Source organism: Meles meles, chromosome 16 (assembly GCF_922984935.1).
Source record: "Meles meles chromosome 16, mMelMel3.1 paternal haplotype, whole genome shotgun sequence".
NCBI classification, from domain to species: Eukaryota; Metazoa; Chordata; class Mammalia; order Carnivora; family Mustelidae; genus Meles; species Meles meles.
This window is the reverse complement of record NC_060081.1, coordinates 21,873,990-21,892,939: the sequence shown is the minus strand read 5'-3', so window position 1 is coordinate 21,892,939 and position 18,950 is coordinate 21,873,990. Positions and strand designations below refer to the sequence as shown.

At 51.9% G+C, this 18,950-nt stretch overlaps 1 protein-coding gene across 4 annotated transcripts in view; it reads left to right on the top strand.

Annotated features, from left to right (window-relative positions):
- The first annotated feature begins 231 nt into the window (after positions 1-231).
- The window catches only part of TTC7A (tetratricopeptide repeat domain 7A), a 116,011-nt gene continuing 97,292 nt past the window's right edge, over positions 232-18,950 (top strand). The window contains exons 1-3 of one of the 4 annotated variants that reach the window (XM_045980432.1): positions 232-725; positions 9,286-9,449; positions 15,169-15,337. In XM_045980432.1, coding sequence (XP_045836388.1) covers positions 542-725; positions 9,286-9,449; positions 15,169-15,337 — 517 coding nt within the window. In that variant the 5' untranslated portion in view covers positions 232-541. Of the gene's footprint in view, positions 726-9,285; positions 9,450-15,168; positions 15,338-16,467; positions 16,610-18,950 lie in introns of those variants that run through there. The other 3 variants (XM_045980431.1, XM_045980433.1, XM_045980435.1) reach the window with 3 other exon arrangements.

The following is an 18,950-nucleotide window of genomic DNA, read 5'->3' as shown; positions in this document are numbered from 1 at the left end:
CCGGGGCCCCGCTCAGTATTAAAGTGAGCGCCGAGTCGGCGGCGGCGGCGGCGGCGGGGGCCTGGCGCTGGCGGCTGGGCGGCCGCGAGCGCTCGTCGCGCGCCTGGCTGCTGCGGCCGCGCTGGCCGCCGGCGCGCCGGACTCGCCGAGGCCGCGCCACGCCCCCGTGGAGGTGGAGCAGCAGCCAGGGGCGGGTCCGCAGCTGGCGGCGCCCGGGCTCAGGGCGGGGGCTGTGGCAGCAGCTGCAGCAGCGGCGGCGGCAGCAGCGCCAGGAGCTGCTGCAGCAGAGGCGGAGGCTGCTCCTGGACGCGTCGGGGCCGCGCAGCCGAAGCCCCAGCCCGGAGGCACCGGGCGGTGCGCTGGGTGCTGCTGTTGCTGCCACCGCCCGCCGTCCGCAGCCAGGGCCCCCGCTGCCGCCTGGGCCCCGGCCGCCTCCCGCGCCCCCGCCGTCCCCGCCCGCGTGTGCGCCCCAGCCGGGACGCCGCCCCCGGCCGGGTCTCCACTTCTCGGCCGCGCCTCCCATGACAGCGCCCGCGCGAAGATGGCTGCGAAGGGCGCGCACGGCTCCCACCTGAAGATGGAGAGCGAGCTGGAGCGCTGCCGCGCCGAGGGCCACTGGGACCGCATGCCCGAGCTGGTCCGGCAGCTGCAGACGCTCGTTGTGCCCGGCGGCGGAGGCAACCGGCGAACCAGCCCGAGCGCCCCGTTCACCTCGCTGGACACCGGTGAGTGAGGGAGGGAACTGGCTCCCGAGCGCCCCGCGCGCAAAACGCGCCGCCTCCTCCAGGAAGCGGGCCCGACTGCTCCCCGGCCGCGACGGCCGCCATCGGTATTACCCTTCCTGTAGTGCTGGTTTTAGGAGCAACCAGAGTAACGAGGACGGTTCTTATGCCCCAGGAGGAGAACCACATGCAGGTTTGGGCGCTTTGAGGGAGAGAGAGAGAAACGGCTCTCGCTCCCTGCCCTTTGGGATCATGTGGGCAGCTCCGCCTGCTGTGAAATGGTGGTATCTGCACGGATCAGCTCAGAGCAAGGGCTGGACTCCTAACGCTGTCCCTTCACCCCGCACCCGGCCCCTAAACTCCTCCAGGTGAAGGCTATCTGTCTCTCTTCTTGGCCTCACCTCCTGCCCCAACCCCCGAGTCCAGTTGACAACAGTGCTCTGTCCACAGCAGACAGGGCTGCGTTGGCGAGAGCGCCAGGGTGGGGTGGTGCAGTGGGAAAGAGGCCGGCTAAGCCTCAGTTTCCTCATCTGCGGTCGGGCTCGGGACCCATCTAACCCTGGCACTCGGTGGCTTTGGCAGTAGGGCTGGTTTGGCTAGGCTGGGCTCTTACTCTGGGACGGGAAAGCACCCCGATGTGGCAGTCAGGGGTAATACCCCACCCCAGTCTCCAGCCTCAAATCCTGTTCCTGGTGCCTACAGCTCAGGCTGGAGAGGCCTCCCCCTGCCCTCTTCGTGCACCACCACTTTAGAGCCTTGTGGAAGAAGGCAGGGAGTCAATGAATGCAGATATGAAGAGGTTTAAAGACTGCCCAGCCTGTGGAATAATAATAATAGTAGTAGTCATAGCTAACACTTACCCAGCTCTCACTGTGTGCCAGGCACTGTCCTACTAAGCATTTCAGTCAACTCATTAATTCCTCCCAACAACCCCATGAAGAAGGCACTCTTGTTTTGCCCTACTTACAGATAATGGAGACAGAGGCTCTGAGAAGTTAAATAACTTGATCATCTAGTCAGTAAGTGGTAGAAGCAGGATTCGAATCCAGGCTTCCGAGTATATCCTTTTAACCACTGGCACTGTAACCTCTTAATGATGTGTAGCACAAAATCCCAGCGGGAGGAGTTGCCAAAAGGGATGGGGAGGCAGCGAGGTCACCAGAGGGCAATTGTGTGGTAGATGGCGGAGCTCAGAGGAAAAGGAATTTGGGGGAAGCAGCAGAATGAGTGCTGGCCTCAGGCTGGGGTTGGGAAGGGCAAAGTGTGTTTGCCCAATGAGGAGAAGGATAGAAGGATGCTGAGGGGGCTAGTGACAGAGACAGACAGTCAGTCAGTTTGGGGCTTTGAGATGAGTCTGAGCATGCCAGTGAGGAGCGATGTAGTGGTGTGGGGCTTCTGAGTGTGGAAAGGAAATGGACCCATACAAAGAGCACTGGGGCCTGGGTGAGTTAAGGGAATCTGAGTAAGGTTGGTCGCACAGAGAAACAGGCTAGGGCAACACAGGAACTTGACCTCCTCAAATTCGTATGGGTCTGTATTTCCTAAACTGCTTTTTAGAGGTATCAAGGAGATTACATAGTTAATTGGTATCCCAAGAAGAAAGAACTTAGGGAGGCCAAAAAGTAAAGAAACTGGACCCAATAGATTCAAGAGTGTTAAACAGACTTATTTTTTTAACTGCAGGACTTTTCAGAGCCTTTATTTTTATTTATTTATTTTTTTTTAAAAAAAGATTTTATTTATTTATTTGACAGAGAGAGAGAGAGACAGTGAGAGAGGGAATACAATCAGGGGAAGGGGGAGAGGGAGAAGCAGGCTTCGGGCAGAGCAGGGAGCCTGATGTGGGGCTCGATCCCAGGACTCTGGGATCATGAACTGAGCCGAAGACAGAGGCTTAACAATTGAGCCACCCAGGTGCCCCTTTATTTATTTTTTTTAACAAAGATTTTAGTTACTTATTTGAGAGAGAATGAGAGAGAGAGAGAATGAGCGGAAGAAGGGGCAGAGGGAGAGGGAGAAGCAGACTCCCCATAAAGCAGGGAGCCCAGTGTGGGGCTTAATCCCAGGTCCCTGTGATCACAACCCAAACTGAGCCACCCAGGCACTCCTTCAGAGCCTTTAATATGTTCACTTGCCTATGATGTAAAGCCAAGGTTAGAGTATAAATAGCACATTTCTCAAACTTGCCTTGACCATATTCTATGAAGCAATATTGGGAAACACTGATATGATACAGTTTATAAATGGTATTGTATAGTTATAAAATGCTTTCCCGATTTTTTTTTTTTTAATTCTTGTAAACAACCTTGTGGGGAGAAGAGGACTTATTGTCTCCATTTTAGATACCGGGACACCAAGGCCCAGAGAGGTCATGTAATGTATATGTGGCCGAGCCTGTATGCAAGCCTCAGTTCCTGCCACCAGGTCTACTACTAGTGAGCGTGGGGGCGGGGCATGAGGCTTGGCTTCACTGTGGGGACTGCCTGGCACAAGGAGGGAGACTCAGGGGAGCAGTGGGGTCTCTCCCGCCAACTTTTGAGTTTGGTTCTGCAAATGATTTTTCTCCCACTGTTAAGTCTGGATACACTATCTCAGCACACACAGGCACACGCACACACACAAGGAAGGAAAATAAATGACTCAGAAACCTATGCATAGAGCACTTTTTGGATTATCTGCTATTGTGATTCTCTCCTCACGGTTCCTTGATCACTCGAGGAACTGAGGGCCTGTTTTTTTGGAGCGGTGTAGCACTGACCCCTTCAACCCAGAAGGGAGATTCTTATTGTACTACATGGCCTGTTAGACTCTTACAGTCAGTGACCAGAAGCTTCAACAGTTACATATTTGAGGAGAGGAGGGGGAACATATTGAGGGGGGAGCTAAACCCCAGTTGAACCTCATTTTGCAAACGGAGGCATTAAGCCCAGCTTGTATCTGCAGGGTTTCCTACAGAAGCTAAAACCACTCCCAGGCCGTGTATTTCAGTTCAGGGGGCCAAAGGGGAGAACTCCCTGGGGGAGTGTCCTCTGTGGGGTCTGGTGGGAGTGAAGAGTCAGGAGATGCTCAGGCTGAGGGGCCCCTGCCCCCTCTTCTCTGGGGAGGCTGCTCCCACCACCTGCCCGGCGGCAGCGGGGAAGTGCCACTGTTTGCACGTTTGCTCTCAAACACATCCGGCTTAGATTCGGTCAGGATGGAGCAGGGGAACCCCAGAGTGTGGCTGGCTGTGATGGAGTTGGTTCATGTAGAAACAAAGAACCCATCCAGGCAGTTAAAGAAAAAGAAATGAATATTATGAAAAATTTCCAAAACCTCAGAAAAGCAGAACAATGAATCCCATGTATCCATTAACCAGCGTCAGTGATTATGAACTCAAGAATGATCTTGTTTGAGCTACACCCCAACCTGTTTTTTTCCCCACACTGAATACGGTAGTAGGTACTTATTAATAAGAGCCCTTCTCTTTCAGTTGCAAAGAGATTTATTTACAGAGGAGTGTAAGCACACACCTAAAGAAGGGGTGACCCTTGGGAGCCAGTGTAGGATCCTAAAAAAAAATGGGTTTTTGTTTTTTTTTTTTAAAGATTTTATTTATTCATCTGACAGCGAGAGAGAGAGAGATCACAAGTAGGCAGAGAGGCAGGCAGAGAGAGAGGGAAGCAGGCTCCCTGCCAAGCAGAGAGCCCGATGCGGGACTCGATCCCAGGACCCTGAGATCATGACCTGAGCCGAAGGCAACGGCTTAACCCACTGAGCCACCCAGGCGCCCCTTGTTTTTGTTTTTTTAAGATTTTACTTATTTATTTGAGAGAGAGAGAGTGAAAGAGCACAAGCAGGGGGAGCAGTAGAGGGAGAGGGAGAAGCAGGTTCCCTGCTGAGCAGGGAGCCCGATGCCGGGACTCCATCCCAGGACCCTGGGATCATGACCTGAGCTGAAGGTGGACGCTTAACCGTCTGGGCCACCCAGGTGCCCCAGAAGTGGTTTTCCTTAATTAAGATCAGAGGTCTGTTACACTAAAGAATTCTAAAGAGAAATGAGGATTTCAGTAAGTCAGAATGTCATAGACAAGATGATTTGGTGTGAGATAAGATGATGGTTTAGATAGTGGGTTGAAATTTCTTTCGTTTTTGCAGTCTTCTATTTTTATGTAATCAATTGTATAATCCTTTTTTTTGGCCAAATAAGAGCTCTTTTGAAAAAACAAAACCACCATACTATTATCACCCCCCTTCACCTCCCCACCCCCGCTGTTAAAATCTAATGATTTAATTTTACAGTTCATTTGCTACAATTGGGATCCTACACATTGCATTTGCTTAGTAGTTTGGGTACCTCTTTTCTCCCGCAGTATTTTTTTTTTTATGAAAATCTCAAACATTCAACAAAATTAAGCTGTACTACTTTATCACATGTCTGCCCCTCTATCTATCTAGCCATCCATCTAGAGTCTCCTAATCTGTAGTCATCCCCCATCTTTTTTTTTTTTTTAACTAAAGACTTTTTTTTTTTTTTTTTTAACCTGAACTGGAGATTCTTCTGAGCGTTTCTTCAGTTGGCGTTAGAGGGGGTGTGTTTGAGGCAGGTGGCCTCTCACCAGTTTGGCCTCTTCCTCCTCTGGCTGTGGTTACAAGTTCCCAGCCCTCTGCGGTCCTGTGTGGTAAGCAGCTGCAGAGACTACTGTGTCCCCGTTTGACTTCGTGGGGAAGGATGTACCTGACTGGACCCAGGTTTCTGACTGTGGATCGGCAGGCTGGGGAGACGGGGTACCGCCCTGCAAATGTGGTTTCTGGGGAAGGGGCAGGTATCTATGAAACGGGTCCCTGGGACTTAGCACCCTGAGAGCAGATGGGAAGGTAGCTGCTAGAAGCCTTCAAAACCAGGTGGGTGAGGAGCCTGAGGGGCCTCAGTGGGGGCCTCCTCAGGGCCTCTGCCCAGGGTAGGGGGCTGGACTGGGCTGCACGATCCCTACTCAGGATTCCAGAATCTGTTTCACTGTCAGGAAGGTCTTCTAATGCCTCTGGAAGGGGAGAAGCTGGAACACTTTACCCAGATCTGGGTAAGGAGTAGGTTTCAGACAACATGATAAAGAACCATGTTTTACCTTCAGAGAAGGAAGAATGGGAAAGTCTCAAAACCACCTGGATTCTTTTTGAACAACTGAAAGTCTAGAACTTTTAATTCTAAAATAGTCTTCAGTCTCACAAATTGGCCAGTTGGGAATGGTGGGATGGTCAGAGGAAGGGGAAGGATGGCAGAGTGGAGGGGGAAGTGATGTGGGCAAGGAAGAAAAGAAAGTCAGTTCAGTTCCCAACACCTGCTGAATGTCTGCTAAACCAAACACAGACTCTGTGTGGGGGGTGAAGGGCAGGGGTGGGGGCGGGGCAGGGAGTGGTGCACAAGAGGTGTGAGAAGGCCCGGAAGTGTTAGTTTACAGAACAGTCTGAAACTCACAGGTAGGTGACAGTACGAACAATTCTTATCCCTGCCTTTGGAATTGCTACTGGAATTTCTATCTGGAAGTCCTATTACTTGGAATTCCTATTACCTTTGAACGTACTGTTCACAGCCCTTAGACTTCTTTATTTCTAAACCACCAGAAGCTCTGGTCCGCATGGGCTGCAGGGCAGACAACCTGTGGTTGGGTCACCGAATGTGGTATGATGTTGTTGTGGGCTGGGACCATAGCAATATTACGTATCTTTATTATCGCCTATAAAATGGTAGTAATATCCACCTTTTAGGGCTGTGCAGATTAAAGGATACTATACAATAAAGTAGTCGGCACTCAGTAGGCCCTCAGCAAACACTACCCCCCCCCCCCCCGCCTTTTGCAGCGAAAGGGACTCTGTGGTTCAGGGCAGTGCTTACTTTCATGTCTTTTTTTTTTTTTTTTTAATTCCCAATTTGTTGGGCTCTGATACTTTCATAAGATACACAAATTGCTGCCTCGCATTTTTTATTATTCAAGTCAACAGATTCAAAATTATCTTGTCACATTATAATCAACTGGGTGACAGACACAGACCACCCCAGTCCACCTACCACACTTAGAGCAGCATGTGTTCAGAGGACACGCCCCTTCTTTTGAGCGGAGGTGTGTGCCCTGGGGAGTATTTCCAGATTCAGGGATGCCGGGGAGGAAGCTGGTTTCTCTGGGCTTGAAAGGAACAGCAGAGCCAGCTCCTGCCGTTGGGTGGTGGAGGCAGGACCTGGTGGGCAGCTGCAGGTGAGCGAGAAACCAGCCCAGGAGGACTATGGAGGGAGGTACTCAGTTTCCTCAGAAGGAGCAGGGTCCTAACTCTCCTCTGGTTGAACAGGTGCAAACCAGGTTGGAGAGGGAGAGCCCCAGGCCCAGTGGCCCACAGCTCAGGAATGCTGCTCAGGCCCCCACCGCTCAGCAGCCCAGCCCTCCTCCGAGCGGAGATTTGGAAAGGGAAAAGATTGTCTTTCATTCTTGAGTTGACTTAGATTTTATTTTATTTTTATTTTTTTATTTTTTAAAGATTTTATTTGTTTATTTGACAGAGAGAGAGATCACAGGTAGGCAGAGAAGCAGGCAGAGAGAGGGGAAGCAGGCTCCCTGTTGAGCAGAGAGCCTGATGCGGGGCTCGATCCCAGGACCCCAAGATCATGACCTGAGCTGAAGGCAGAGGCTTTAACCCACTGAGCCACCCAGGCACCCCTCAGATTTTATTTTTGCCTGGATAATAATAATATAGTCTCTATATTATTAGACTAATAATATTAGTCTCTATAGAGACTAATAATATAGTCCCATGGGTCAACCTTCCAAAGGGACCAAAAAGTAAAGAGTGAAAAGCCTCCTTCCATCTCTGCCACCTTCCCGGTAAGCCAGGAAGGCCATCGGGATATGTGTGTATCCTGTCACGTGTTTATACATACACACACGTTTGCATCTGCTGTGTGCCCCCTGCTTTCTTACTGATTTGTCTTGGCGTTCATTCTCCAACAGCGCAGACAGACCTTCTCATTCCTTTCCGTGGCGGTGCGGGGTCCCTTTTTATGGAAGTGCTATGCTTTATTTAATCAGCCTCCTGTCGATGGACATAAAAGTTGTCTCTTAATTTTCCGCTATTGTAAATAACGCTGAGTGACTTTCTCTATCAGTCATTGTACCCACGTGCCAAGGCCTCCCTCTGTAGCGGTGGGATTGTGGAGTCGATGGGGTGCACGTGGTTTTGACACACGTCATCAGGCTCTTTCGAGAGGCCCCACCCACTTCTGCACCACCAGTGACAGAGGTTAGCTTGGACAAGTACTTTTTTGGCCAGTTCCTCCAAATGTTAATTTTCGAAATCACGGGACGGACTGCAAAAGATCACTAATAGACTGTGGCATCCTCAGAGGGAAAACCTCCAGGGACCGTTCTCTGGGATCTGGGCTTTCAGGCTGTTCTCTGCGGGGAATTTCCTCTCTGGGGAGAGACTCTTCAGAGGCCTGCAATTTGGAGTCCGTGGGTTTGAGCTGTGAACACACTGCAGGGGTCCTGAGAGTCAGGAGTGGCATTCCTGGGTGGGTCTAAGAACGCCATCCTGGCAAGTAGAAAGAGCTCTGGGAAGGCTGGGGACCAAGCAGACCTTCCTGGAGGCATTTTGGGTTGGCCCGTGACTCCCCGAGCCTCTTGGCTTCCTCACCCAGCCGTGGAGAGGGTCCAGTTCCCTGGGCAGCTGTATGCTGGGAACTTCTGTTGGGTGGTGGGCCTGGTACTCACCCTGGTTGCAGGGAAGGGGCAGCGAACCAGTCACACTGAGCACAGCCACCAAAAGGTGGTCCTGAAACCACATGTGACCTCAGAGCCCTGGGGATCCCACCCATTCCCCGGGTCGCCGCTGCTGTAGGTAGCAGGCATGTGGTGGTCACAAGCCTGGAGGTTTCAGTGCGGTGTGGGGAGGGGGCAGATAGAACCAAACAGTACAAATCCCCTGCCAGGCAGTGAGGTCTGGAGATAGGCTGACATATGGAGAGAACTCCAGAGAGTGCCAGGACTGGACATGTCCATGGATTTGCCCTGCTCCACCAGGGCATCTGCTTCCCGCCTTAACTCTTTGCTTTCATTGCTGGGTTATCCCTGGTTATGGTAAAATACCGTAAAAATACAGAAAACCAACTCTGGTTATATGGAAGTTGGGAGCTCATGAAAATGCATTAAGTTGCCTCCGATATTTTTCTTCTTGGGCTGTTTTTGCGGGGGATTCCTTCTTGGTATAAGAACTTACTACCCACAGTGGGGCATGGGTGTGACTTTGTCCCTCATTTTAAATTCTGAAATTCTGGGAATTTGTCCCAGGTCTTGGGAACTTTGCCTCCCCAGCCACTAAACTACAGAAAATAAACCCAAAGAGGCAGTTTGTGCTGTGAGTATGATAGAATGCTTGTGTTTTGACTCTCAAGGCTGTTTAACTTTATGAAAACTGGGTCTTTATTTCTTTTCTCAGACTCGGGCTGCTCCTGTGCTGTCGTGGGGTGGCTGGGTGGCTGCAGGGACATGGCCTAGTGTCAGGGCATCTACCGTGTTCAGGGGATCCCTGCCCTGTTTTTCAGATGACTTTGGGAAGTTGCTCCTGGCCGAGGCCCTCCTGGAGCAGTGTTTGAAGGAGAACCACGCCAAGATAAAAGACTCCATCCCTTTGCCTGAGAAGAATGAGCCGAAGATGAATGAAGCCAGAAACCACCTGAGTAGTATCCTTAACCACGGGAGGCTGTCTGTAAGTGGGCAGCCCCCTCCTCTCCTCTCCGTCTTGCCTCCCACCTGCTGGTGCGCAGGGTCCCTGGCTCATTTGGTCACCTGAGTAGCAAGGCCCCCTAAAGGGTTGGCTCCGCACTGTTCAGCACAGCGGCCGCCAGCGGCGTGCGGTTCTCCAGCACTCGCCCTGGGGCCAGTCCAACTGAGATGTGCTGTTAATGGAAAGCACACGCTGGAATCCGACCGTGTAACACAAAATGAGGAGTGTTCAAGACGATTCATTCTTTATACTGATTACGTGCTCAGATGACAATATTTTGGATAGACTAAATAATATATCCTATTAACATTAATTTCACCTGGTTTTGCCTTTTTATTTGATTTTTAAGAAATATTTCTTTTAACTATATTTTTAAAGATTTTATTTATTTGTTTGAGACAGAGTAAGAGAGTGAGCGAGCACAAGGGGGACAAGCAGGCTGTCCTCTGAGCAGGGAGTCTGATGCGGGGCTTGATCCCAGGGCCCCAGGATCATGACCTGAGCCAAAGGCAGTTGCTTGACTGAGCCACCCAGGCACCCTATTTTTGCCTTTTTAAATGTGATTAGAAAATTTGACTAGGAAAACTTAAATTATACATGTGGTTTATGTTACAGTTCTATTATACAGTGCTTGGTTGAGCTAGTATGTGTCTGGTCCTTTGGGCTATTTGGGGGCTCCAGGGAAATAAGACCTTAGTGAGCCCATGATTTGGTTGGAAACAGGCAAACATGTGAAGCTGGCTAACGACAGAAGAACTCAGTAACAGGGCAAGCCCATTTAAGTCTATGTGCATTTATTGAGCACCTACTGTATAAAAGGCACCAAGGGAAGTATCGTCCGCTCTCTCCAGACCTTTGCTGCTTCAAGCACGGTCCACCCACCTGTGGTATGGGTATCATCCAGGGAATGCAAAATCTGGGTCAGAATCCTTGTGTTAACAAGCTCTCCTGGCGATTTCCTGTGTACATTAAAGTCTGAGACTGTTCTGGATTACAGTGTATCCTGAGCTGTAATAGAGGTATGGGTACATCATTAGAGACCCAGAGAGGACATGATTTTTCAAGAGATGTTCCAGAGTAATAGATTAATCGACTTAAACATTTATGGCGGGACACCTGGGTGGCTCAGTCACTTAGGCGTCTGCCTTCAGTTCAGGTCATGATCCCAGGGTCCTGGGATTGAGTCCTGTATCCGGCTCCTTGCTGGGCAGAGAGTTTGCTTCTTTCTTTGTGGGCTGCTCCTCCTGCTTGTGCTCAACGCTCTCTCTTTCTGTCTCTCTGACAAGTAAATAAATAAAATCTTTTTTTAAAAAAGGCATTTATGGTGACTGAGGGCACACGGCATTGTACTCTGAGGGTGCTAAAGATGAATCCAGTGTGGAGCCTGCCCTCAGGGAGGTCGCAGGTTTATTGGAAAATAAGTCTTCTTGGCAGATTGTCTTTGGTGGACTGTGACACATGCCACAGGAGTAGTGTACGTGAGGGGCAAGTTCGAGGGGGCTACTGCTTAGGGTGAGGTGGGGAGTCAACCCAGGGTGATGGTAGGACTAGAATTGGACTCTTGTGGTTGGTGGGGGGACGGTGGCTGGACCTTGAAGGTTGGGGAGGGTTCTGACATATAGAGATAGGATAAGGGCATTCTAAGACGGAAACAGTATATCATTTAATGGTTCCTCTTATAAGATTTTCATTAAAGTACATCAATCAGCATGATCAAAAGGAACAGTGAGAAATTAGGTTATGGAGGTACTTTGGGGCCAGGGAGGGGGGACTGAAATACCAGGACAAGAAGTGTGGGGCTTTTCCTGTGGTGGAAGTATATGGGGAGTTTAAGGATACTGCCTTCAGACTCCTCAGCAGTGATGACTGTAGGCGTGGGAGGTTTTGTATTGCATTAAATAAACTAGCTGTTTGACCTGGAGAAACTTCCTTGACCTCTTGGGCCCTCCAGTTCCTCATCTGCCACTCAGAAGGGCTGGACTGGATTAATGGATCCCAAGCTTCCTCCCTCCAAAACCCCTTTTAATTTTGTTCCTTTTCCAGACTCCATTAACTATTTAAAATTATTTTTTTTAAAAGATTTTATTTATTTATTTGTGTGAGAGAAAGAGAGAGAGCAAGCAAAAGCAGGCAGAGTGGCAGGCAGAGGCAGAGAGAAAAGCAGGCTTCCTGCTGAACAAGGAGCCTGATGTGGGACTCGATCCCAGGACTCTGGGATCATGACCTGAGCTGAAGACAGCGGTTTAATCGACTCAGACACCCAGGGATCCCTAAACATTGTTTTTACAGTAAAACAACTTGGGCTTGTTGTTAACAAGTCATTAAATAAGCAAACTGTTTGAATAATAAATAAAAGTTCTTCTTTGCCAGCCTCAAGGCCACCCCCATCCCCGGAGTTTAGCGCTGGTCACCATTTGGTGTGTACCCCACACACCTTTCTCTGTGCATTAACGAACACGCATATACACACATCAGGCTTTCTTTTCTTGCTAGAGCCATAGGATCCATTTTTTATCAGACTTTTACTTGGAGCTCTCCCCATGGCAATACTTCATTCTTTGTGTTGGCTGGATAGCATCCACATAAATTATCAGGAAAACCATTCGTATGCCCAATCACGTTTCTAAAGAACAGATTTTACCGTGCTTTCTTAATCAGAGACATACACAGGCACCAACAGCACTCAGATAGTCACGGTTATTCAGGCCAAAGCCAAAAACTTGTTGATTAGGCACAATAAAGTATCAAAAGTAGTTTGTGGGATTCTCTGTCTTACCGCGAAGGCCAGGGTGTGGCTGGGGGCGGTCTCTCCTGGCAGCAGATGAAGCCCTGCTGGAGTGCCGAGTAGCTCTGATGGGGCAGGGGAGAGGTGGGCAGGGTGGGTCTTGAGGCCCATCAGGGCAATTTGGAACCTCCTGCCTGCGATCTCTGAGATCCTGTCTAGCTCAGTTCTAACTTCTGCTGTAACTTTGGCTGTTCCCTCCCCCGACCACAGCACCAGGCATTGCACCATCTCATTGGTTCTCTCTGGAACCTGCTGTGGGAGTTACTGTTATCCCCATTTTCCGAGGGAAGAAACTGAGACCTAGAAAAGGTTAGTCACTCAGCCAACACTTGGCCAGTTCTGCCCAGTAAGGACATTAAAACAAAATAAAACAAAAAAAAACAAATAAAAATAAAAACAAAATAAACAGAAAAACCAACCCAGTAACAAGAAAACCACCGTCTTTTATCATCACTCCATAAAAGAGAAAACATCTTGACACCAAAAAGCAAGACGGATATGCTTTCAGGATAAAGGGAAGCTCTTTAAGTCGTGGAAATTTGGCATCTGAAGCACTTACTTGGTCCTTAATTTTCCCCCAGCCTGGTGGGACCTCTGTTGGGAGCTGCCGTTGGTCCAGCAGGAACTGGGAGCTACACCCTGTCATCACATCCTGAAGTGTGTCCTTCTGAGCTCAGCTGCCCTTCTCCACATTTACAGTGGAGCAGGATAATAATGATAATGATTCGTGCCTGTATTTATCTAACTCCTTCCTAAAGAAAAGTTCAGAGCCCTTTTCTGGACTTGGGTCACTCTGATGCTTTTGGCATTGCTGTGCTGGGAGGGGAGGGGTGGGCGTCACTGTCTCACCCTCACCCATGGTGAAGACAAGCCCGAGCAGTGAGAAAGTGGGCCTGTGGCTTGAAACCAATATGGGAAACAGCAGAATCTTTGCCCGGCAAGGGGAGAGACCGTGGGCCACAAGATTCTGGGAGTGCGCAATTTGTGGCCCTGGTGGAGCGAGTAGGTGGCCTATTTGGGGAGACCAGCGAATGTGCTTGAAAAATTCAGCCTTGGAAGTTAACCCATAGTCAAAGCAGGTCAGGCCTACAGGGGCTGACAGGGTCCACTTGGCAGAGACATTATAGGAGCTCAGCAGCAAAAGGAGTACCCTGGTACTCAGGGAGGCTTCTAGGCCTTAAAAAAAAAGAAAAAAAAAAAAAAAAAAAAGGAAGAGGTGGGCCTGAGTGAGCTCCCAAAGGATGAAAGTAGATCTGGATAGACCAAGGGGAAGGGGGAGACTGTTCCAGACAGGGAATGGTGTGAGCAAAGGCAAGGGTCATTTGCAGTGACCAAAACACCAGGGCACTAGGAGACTTTGGCTTTGCTCTGTTCCATATCTCTTGGTTGGCTTCTGAGAGGGCAGTGGGTGGTTGGGAATAGTGGAAGCTTTCCTGGGGACTACAGGTTCCCCAAACTCCAATCTCCCAGAAGGAAAAAGGGGTGGCACTTTCCTGCTGGTGACAGAGGCTGGATTGGGGGCCAGCACTGTATCTCCAAGGAGCTTTGTGGACACAGCTGCTGGGGGGTGGGAGCCGTGCCCAGAGCCTGGCCCAAAGGGGCGGTGCGCTGGCGGAGCACAGACATGGAGGCAGAGGGCTGGGGAAGTTGTCACAGAAAGTGGAGATACTGCAGTGGGACTGGACGCATGCCCAAGGGCAGGACTTTGGGGCAGGGCTGACCAGACCTCTTGGGGCCCGAGGGAGTCCCCACGAGTCTTTGTATGGGGTGAAGATTTAGTCATAAGCAGCACTGGAGAAAGGGAAGAAAACAAGTTTGAATTCAAGCACTTGACTGTGCACTTGAGATGAGGACAGTGGCCCTGCAGGCCTTGGCTCTCCTGCCTTCCTGCCCCGCTGCGATGGGGCCGTTCTCCCCACCCAGGTCCTGCTGTCGTGGCTGTGGCTTCAGCTGCTGGCCCCTTACCTGCACAGCTTCTTTCCATAGCTTTTTACCTCACTGTATATTTGTACAGATAATCATGTAAGGAGAACTCCCCTCCCAGTTATGTGAGCTTCAGGCCCTACAACATTTGGCTGGGTCCCTGATTCCCCGCTTGTGTTGAGAACCAATGCCTGAATTCCTGAGCATTAACCTGGGGCCGATGCCTGTAGGGCTTTTCAGGAGAGAGAAGACGGAGCCCAGTCGGCGGGCTGCCCGGAGTCTGGTTGGGGGCATAAGACATGCACACACATTGGGGCGTCTGGGTGGCTCAGTTGTTAAGCATCTGTCTTCAGCTCATGTCATGATCCCAGGGTCATGGGATCAAGCCCCAGCATTGGGTTCTCTGCTCAGTAGGGAGTCAGCTTCTCCTTCTCCCACTCCCACCCCCTGCTTGTGTTCCCTCGCATGCTGTGTCTCTCTCTATCAAATAAATAAATAAAATCTTTAGTGATCAAAGAGATGGAAATTAAAGTAGGCTTGGAGGGCTTGGGTGGCTCAGTCAGTTAAGGGGCTGCCTTCAGCTCAGTCATGAACCCAGGGTCCTGGAATCAAACTCCATGTCCTCTAACTCCCTGGGCAGAGGAGAGTCTGCTTCTCCCTCTGCCCCCCTTCATCTGTCCTCATGATCATTCTCACACTCTCTTTCTCTCAAATAAATAAAATATTTTAAAAAAATCTTTAAAAAAATAAGAAAAGACATGTGCACACACACACCTGCGACAATTAGGCACTCATGTAAGAATTTCAGTGAGAGCCACAGTGCAGGCATGGGGAGCAGGGAACTCTCACATGTGCTGGATGGCCAGTGAGGGCTTCCCGGAGGAGGGGCTTTGGCCAGCTGGCATGGCTCCAAGGGAGGAGGCAGGGTGTGGGGTGGGGCTGGGGCGGGAACTTGGAGGCAGGCACCCACGAGGGGGTCTGTTGCCCTTTCAGCCGCAGTACCTTCGTGAGGCCATGCTGATCCAGGGCAAGCTGCACTACCTGGAGGGCTCGTACCGAGATGCCGTCAGCATGTATGCACGGGCCGGGATCGACGACATGTCCGTGGAGAACAAGCCGCTGTATCAGATGCGGCTGCTGGCAGAGGCCTTTGTCATCAAAGGTAGGTGTGCGCCCCGCGGGGGTGCCGTGGCTCCCCACCTCCGTGTTCGGCCCCTTGCAGTCTGGCCCCACGTACCAGCAGCAGGTGGCCGCCGTAGGCCACGTAGGTGCCGTGGTGGCTGTCGGCCAGCAGCCAAGATACATAACCCCTAGTAGCACTCGGGCGCTGACCTGCCGGGCGGACACCAGCAGCGACCAGGCACGCCAGGGTGCGCTGGCAGGCGGCAGCCACCGGGCCAGATGTCAGAGGACTCAGGTTCCCACCTTGGCTCTGTCCAGAACCAGTCCCCCACCTGCACATCCCTGGGCAGGTTACCGCTTTGCCTTTCCTGGCTTAGCTGGCTTCTGTGTGGAACAGAGTTGTGATGCCTGCCGTCACTGGGGTGACCGCGACCAGGAGGCGTCCTCTGGGTCACAAGGTTGAGAGAGCCTTAAATGATGTCCCTTAAACGTTGTCAGGCTGGTGCCGGTGACTGACATTGGCTGCCAGTCGGGTACCCGGTGGTTTAGAGCAGCCTGTCCCTCCTCAGGTATCTGTGGGCACCTGTGGGGGGCACCCAGGGGTGCGCAGGTCAGAGCCAGTTCCCAGAGGGAGGGGTGCTCTAGCCAGTTCCCAGAGGGGGATTGGGTGTCTGAGGTGGTAAAGTGTTTGCCGCCTTCTCTGTTTTAGGTACGGACATTCTCTCCATCTTACACACGGGGAAACTGAGGTCTAGAGAGGATACATATCGTGCCCAGAACTGCCCAGAGATTTGTACTGGAACCTCCCCACTGTCTCCTTAGGATCCCGGGGATTGACTGATACCTGTGCAGGGCATGGCGGACTTTGACCCTGGCTTTTGCTGGAGGGCTGTTTGTCCACCCCCGGGTCCCTTTCCCTTTGGAGAGACTGTTCACATCATGGCAGGAAGTCTGCCGAGATTGTCACCTTGGACAGACGTAGCACCAGTGTGCGGGAGGGCAGGTGACATGCGGGATGACCCATTAGGTGGGGTCTTCTCCCTGTGCTCTCTCGTCCCTTTTTCTGTGCCTTAGCATAGGCCAGTCATGGGGGCTTGCTACATTTAGCATTTGGGACTTTTGGGCCTCTTGAAAACCACTCTGCCGTGGACTCCCCAACCCTAACACCCTTCCGTGGGGGCCCTTTCCAGCACTTTCTCCTGTAGACTTGGCTCTACCTACTGCTCCCCGTTTCCTGCTCTCTACTCTTTCCAGCACGCCTCCAGCTTCTTGGGGGAACACAGTCCTGGTGCTCAGAGGTCCTGCAGGGGAGGTAAGGAGCCAAGAGGCACCAGCGTGGGCTGCTTGGTCTTGGCCTGTGCTAGCTCCCCGCCTCTCACTGACTGCTTGTGGCCTCCCACTTGCCTGCCTCCTCTCTGCTCCTCCTCCCTGTCCTGTTGCGGTGACTGCGCCCTGCTGCTTGGCATGCTGAGTCTGACCTGACCCTGTGTGTGCTTGAGATCATGCATGTGGCCTCCAGGGTGAGCAGGATGTTGATTATCCTGGGTTCCGGGGGACCTCGTGGGTTTCCCCGTGCAGAGAGTAGGGGATGGGAGTGGCGGGTCATGGGGTTGTCTTAATCTCCCACAGACAGGGTGGCTCCAACAGCAGAAATTTATTTCTCAGAGTTCTGGAGGCTGGGAGGTCCAAGATCAAGGTCCCAGCAGGTTCGGTGTCTATGAGGGCCCTCTGTGTGGTTTGCACATGGCCACCTTCTTGCTATGCCCTCACATGGCCTTTCCTCCATCTCTCTGTCCTCTTCATATAAAGCCACTAATCCTATCACTCTCATGACCTCATCTAAACCTAATTACCTCCCAAAGGCACCATCTCCGGACACCGTCTCATTGGGGTTTCGGGCTACATACAACATGGGAGCCGGGGGAGACACAAGTGTTCAGTCCTTCAAAAGGATGGTGATGGCAGGAGGCCACAGGACTCACAGAATAATAATAGTTACGAATCCCTCCCTTCGTGTCAAGTACGCCCTGCCCTCACTGAATCCATACAGTAACTCTGAAGAGGTGGTGTTCTTTTCATTCCCTTGTTACAGACAAGGAGTTACGGTCGACAAGGTGAAGGGACTCATGGGTTTCCCTGGAAATGACAGGGCTGGGATTGCTCGAACCTGGGCAGCTGGCACTCAGAGATGGCCCGTGGGAGGGCTGCTCAGACTCCTGGACGGAGGCGGGTCATAGAAACAATCTAGGCCCATCCCTCATGTTACAGACATGCAAGTGAGGCTCATGGGAGTGGAGCGACTTAGCCGGACAGCAGCCAGCTTGTGTTTGAACTAGAATATGCTCCCCCTGAGGCAGCCTCGTGGCTGCCAGCAGTGCCTCAGGCTCTGTCCATCTCCAGGTGGCCTCCTCCAGGAGCCTGCCAGGCCAGGCCATTACACCACAGCTCCTTTACCATTTTGTGCTAAGCTCTGCTTTGCGGTTCCACCTTGGTACCGTCCAGTGGGGTAGAGGGTTTTCTCGGCACACCAGGCCGGAGGGAGGAGGATGAGGATGTGTGTCACCGGGGAGTCTGAACTGGCCAGGCCCGGGGGCTCAGTGGGGGCACAGTGTGTGGGTAACTCCAGCGTGGAGCTCCTGTTCTTATTAGGGGAGTCAGGAGTAGGCTCAGGGCCCAAAAGGCATAAAAATTCATGCAACTCACCCACTTTCTCCTTCATGGCAGAGGGACCTGGCAACGTGTCCTTCTTAGGCATCACTCATAAGAAATAGGCCTTACTCTGAAGTCAGGGGGATGTGGGTTAGACCAGAAGATGCTTTCTGATCCTCAGGGAAGGCCCTAGACACCAACGGAGGCGCTTGAGAGAAGGGGCACTTCGGCAGGCTTGGGTTTCTCCCACCTGGAATGCAGAAATGGCGCCTGCACAGGTGTGTGTATTGCCTGGGGCTTCCACGACCCTCCAGTTTCCATAAGGGGTTTCATCCGCGTCTCTACTCTCTGAGATGGGAGGCAGTTATTATTCCCACTCTATGGATGAAGAAACTGAGGCTTGTCCAAGGTCATGCAACCTACAAGTAGCAGAGCTTAGACTGATGGCCAGGTGGTTGTCTCTGTCACACTTGTGTCCCGCCTGTGACACAGGAGCCCCCCTGGGGGGCAGAGGACAGTTACAAGGAGAGGGGTTCGCACAGACAAGGAGAGTACAGATGACACAGAAACCCCGACAAAGGAGAGGTTCCCCACAGTTCCTGCAGAAGCCAGGGACCAGCCAGGACGGACGATATCTATGGGAACCATCCTTCTGTCTCTGATGGTGGCCCAGAAGAGGGCCTACCAGGCTTTGGTTAGATGGGGGGCTTCAGCCTCTCCTGGCCTCCATTAGCCCTGCGTTGACTAGGAGCTGCAGCCCCCAGTGACGCCTGGGGGGTCCCCTGCGTCCACTTAGTGTGAAAGCAGCCTGGGGCGGTGGTGTTGCTGAACGAGCTGGTCGGAAAACTTCCTATTCGGTGTCGACATCAGTCCCCGTGGACTGGAGTGGCAAATGCGCTGCTCTCCCACCCTGTTCCCCAGGCCCTGCAGTGGACCCCTTGTGACTTCCGCCAGCCCCCCACCCCCTGACCGAGCACATCAGACCAGGGGAAAGGCTTGGAAAG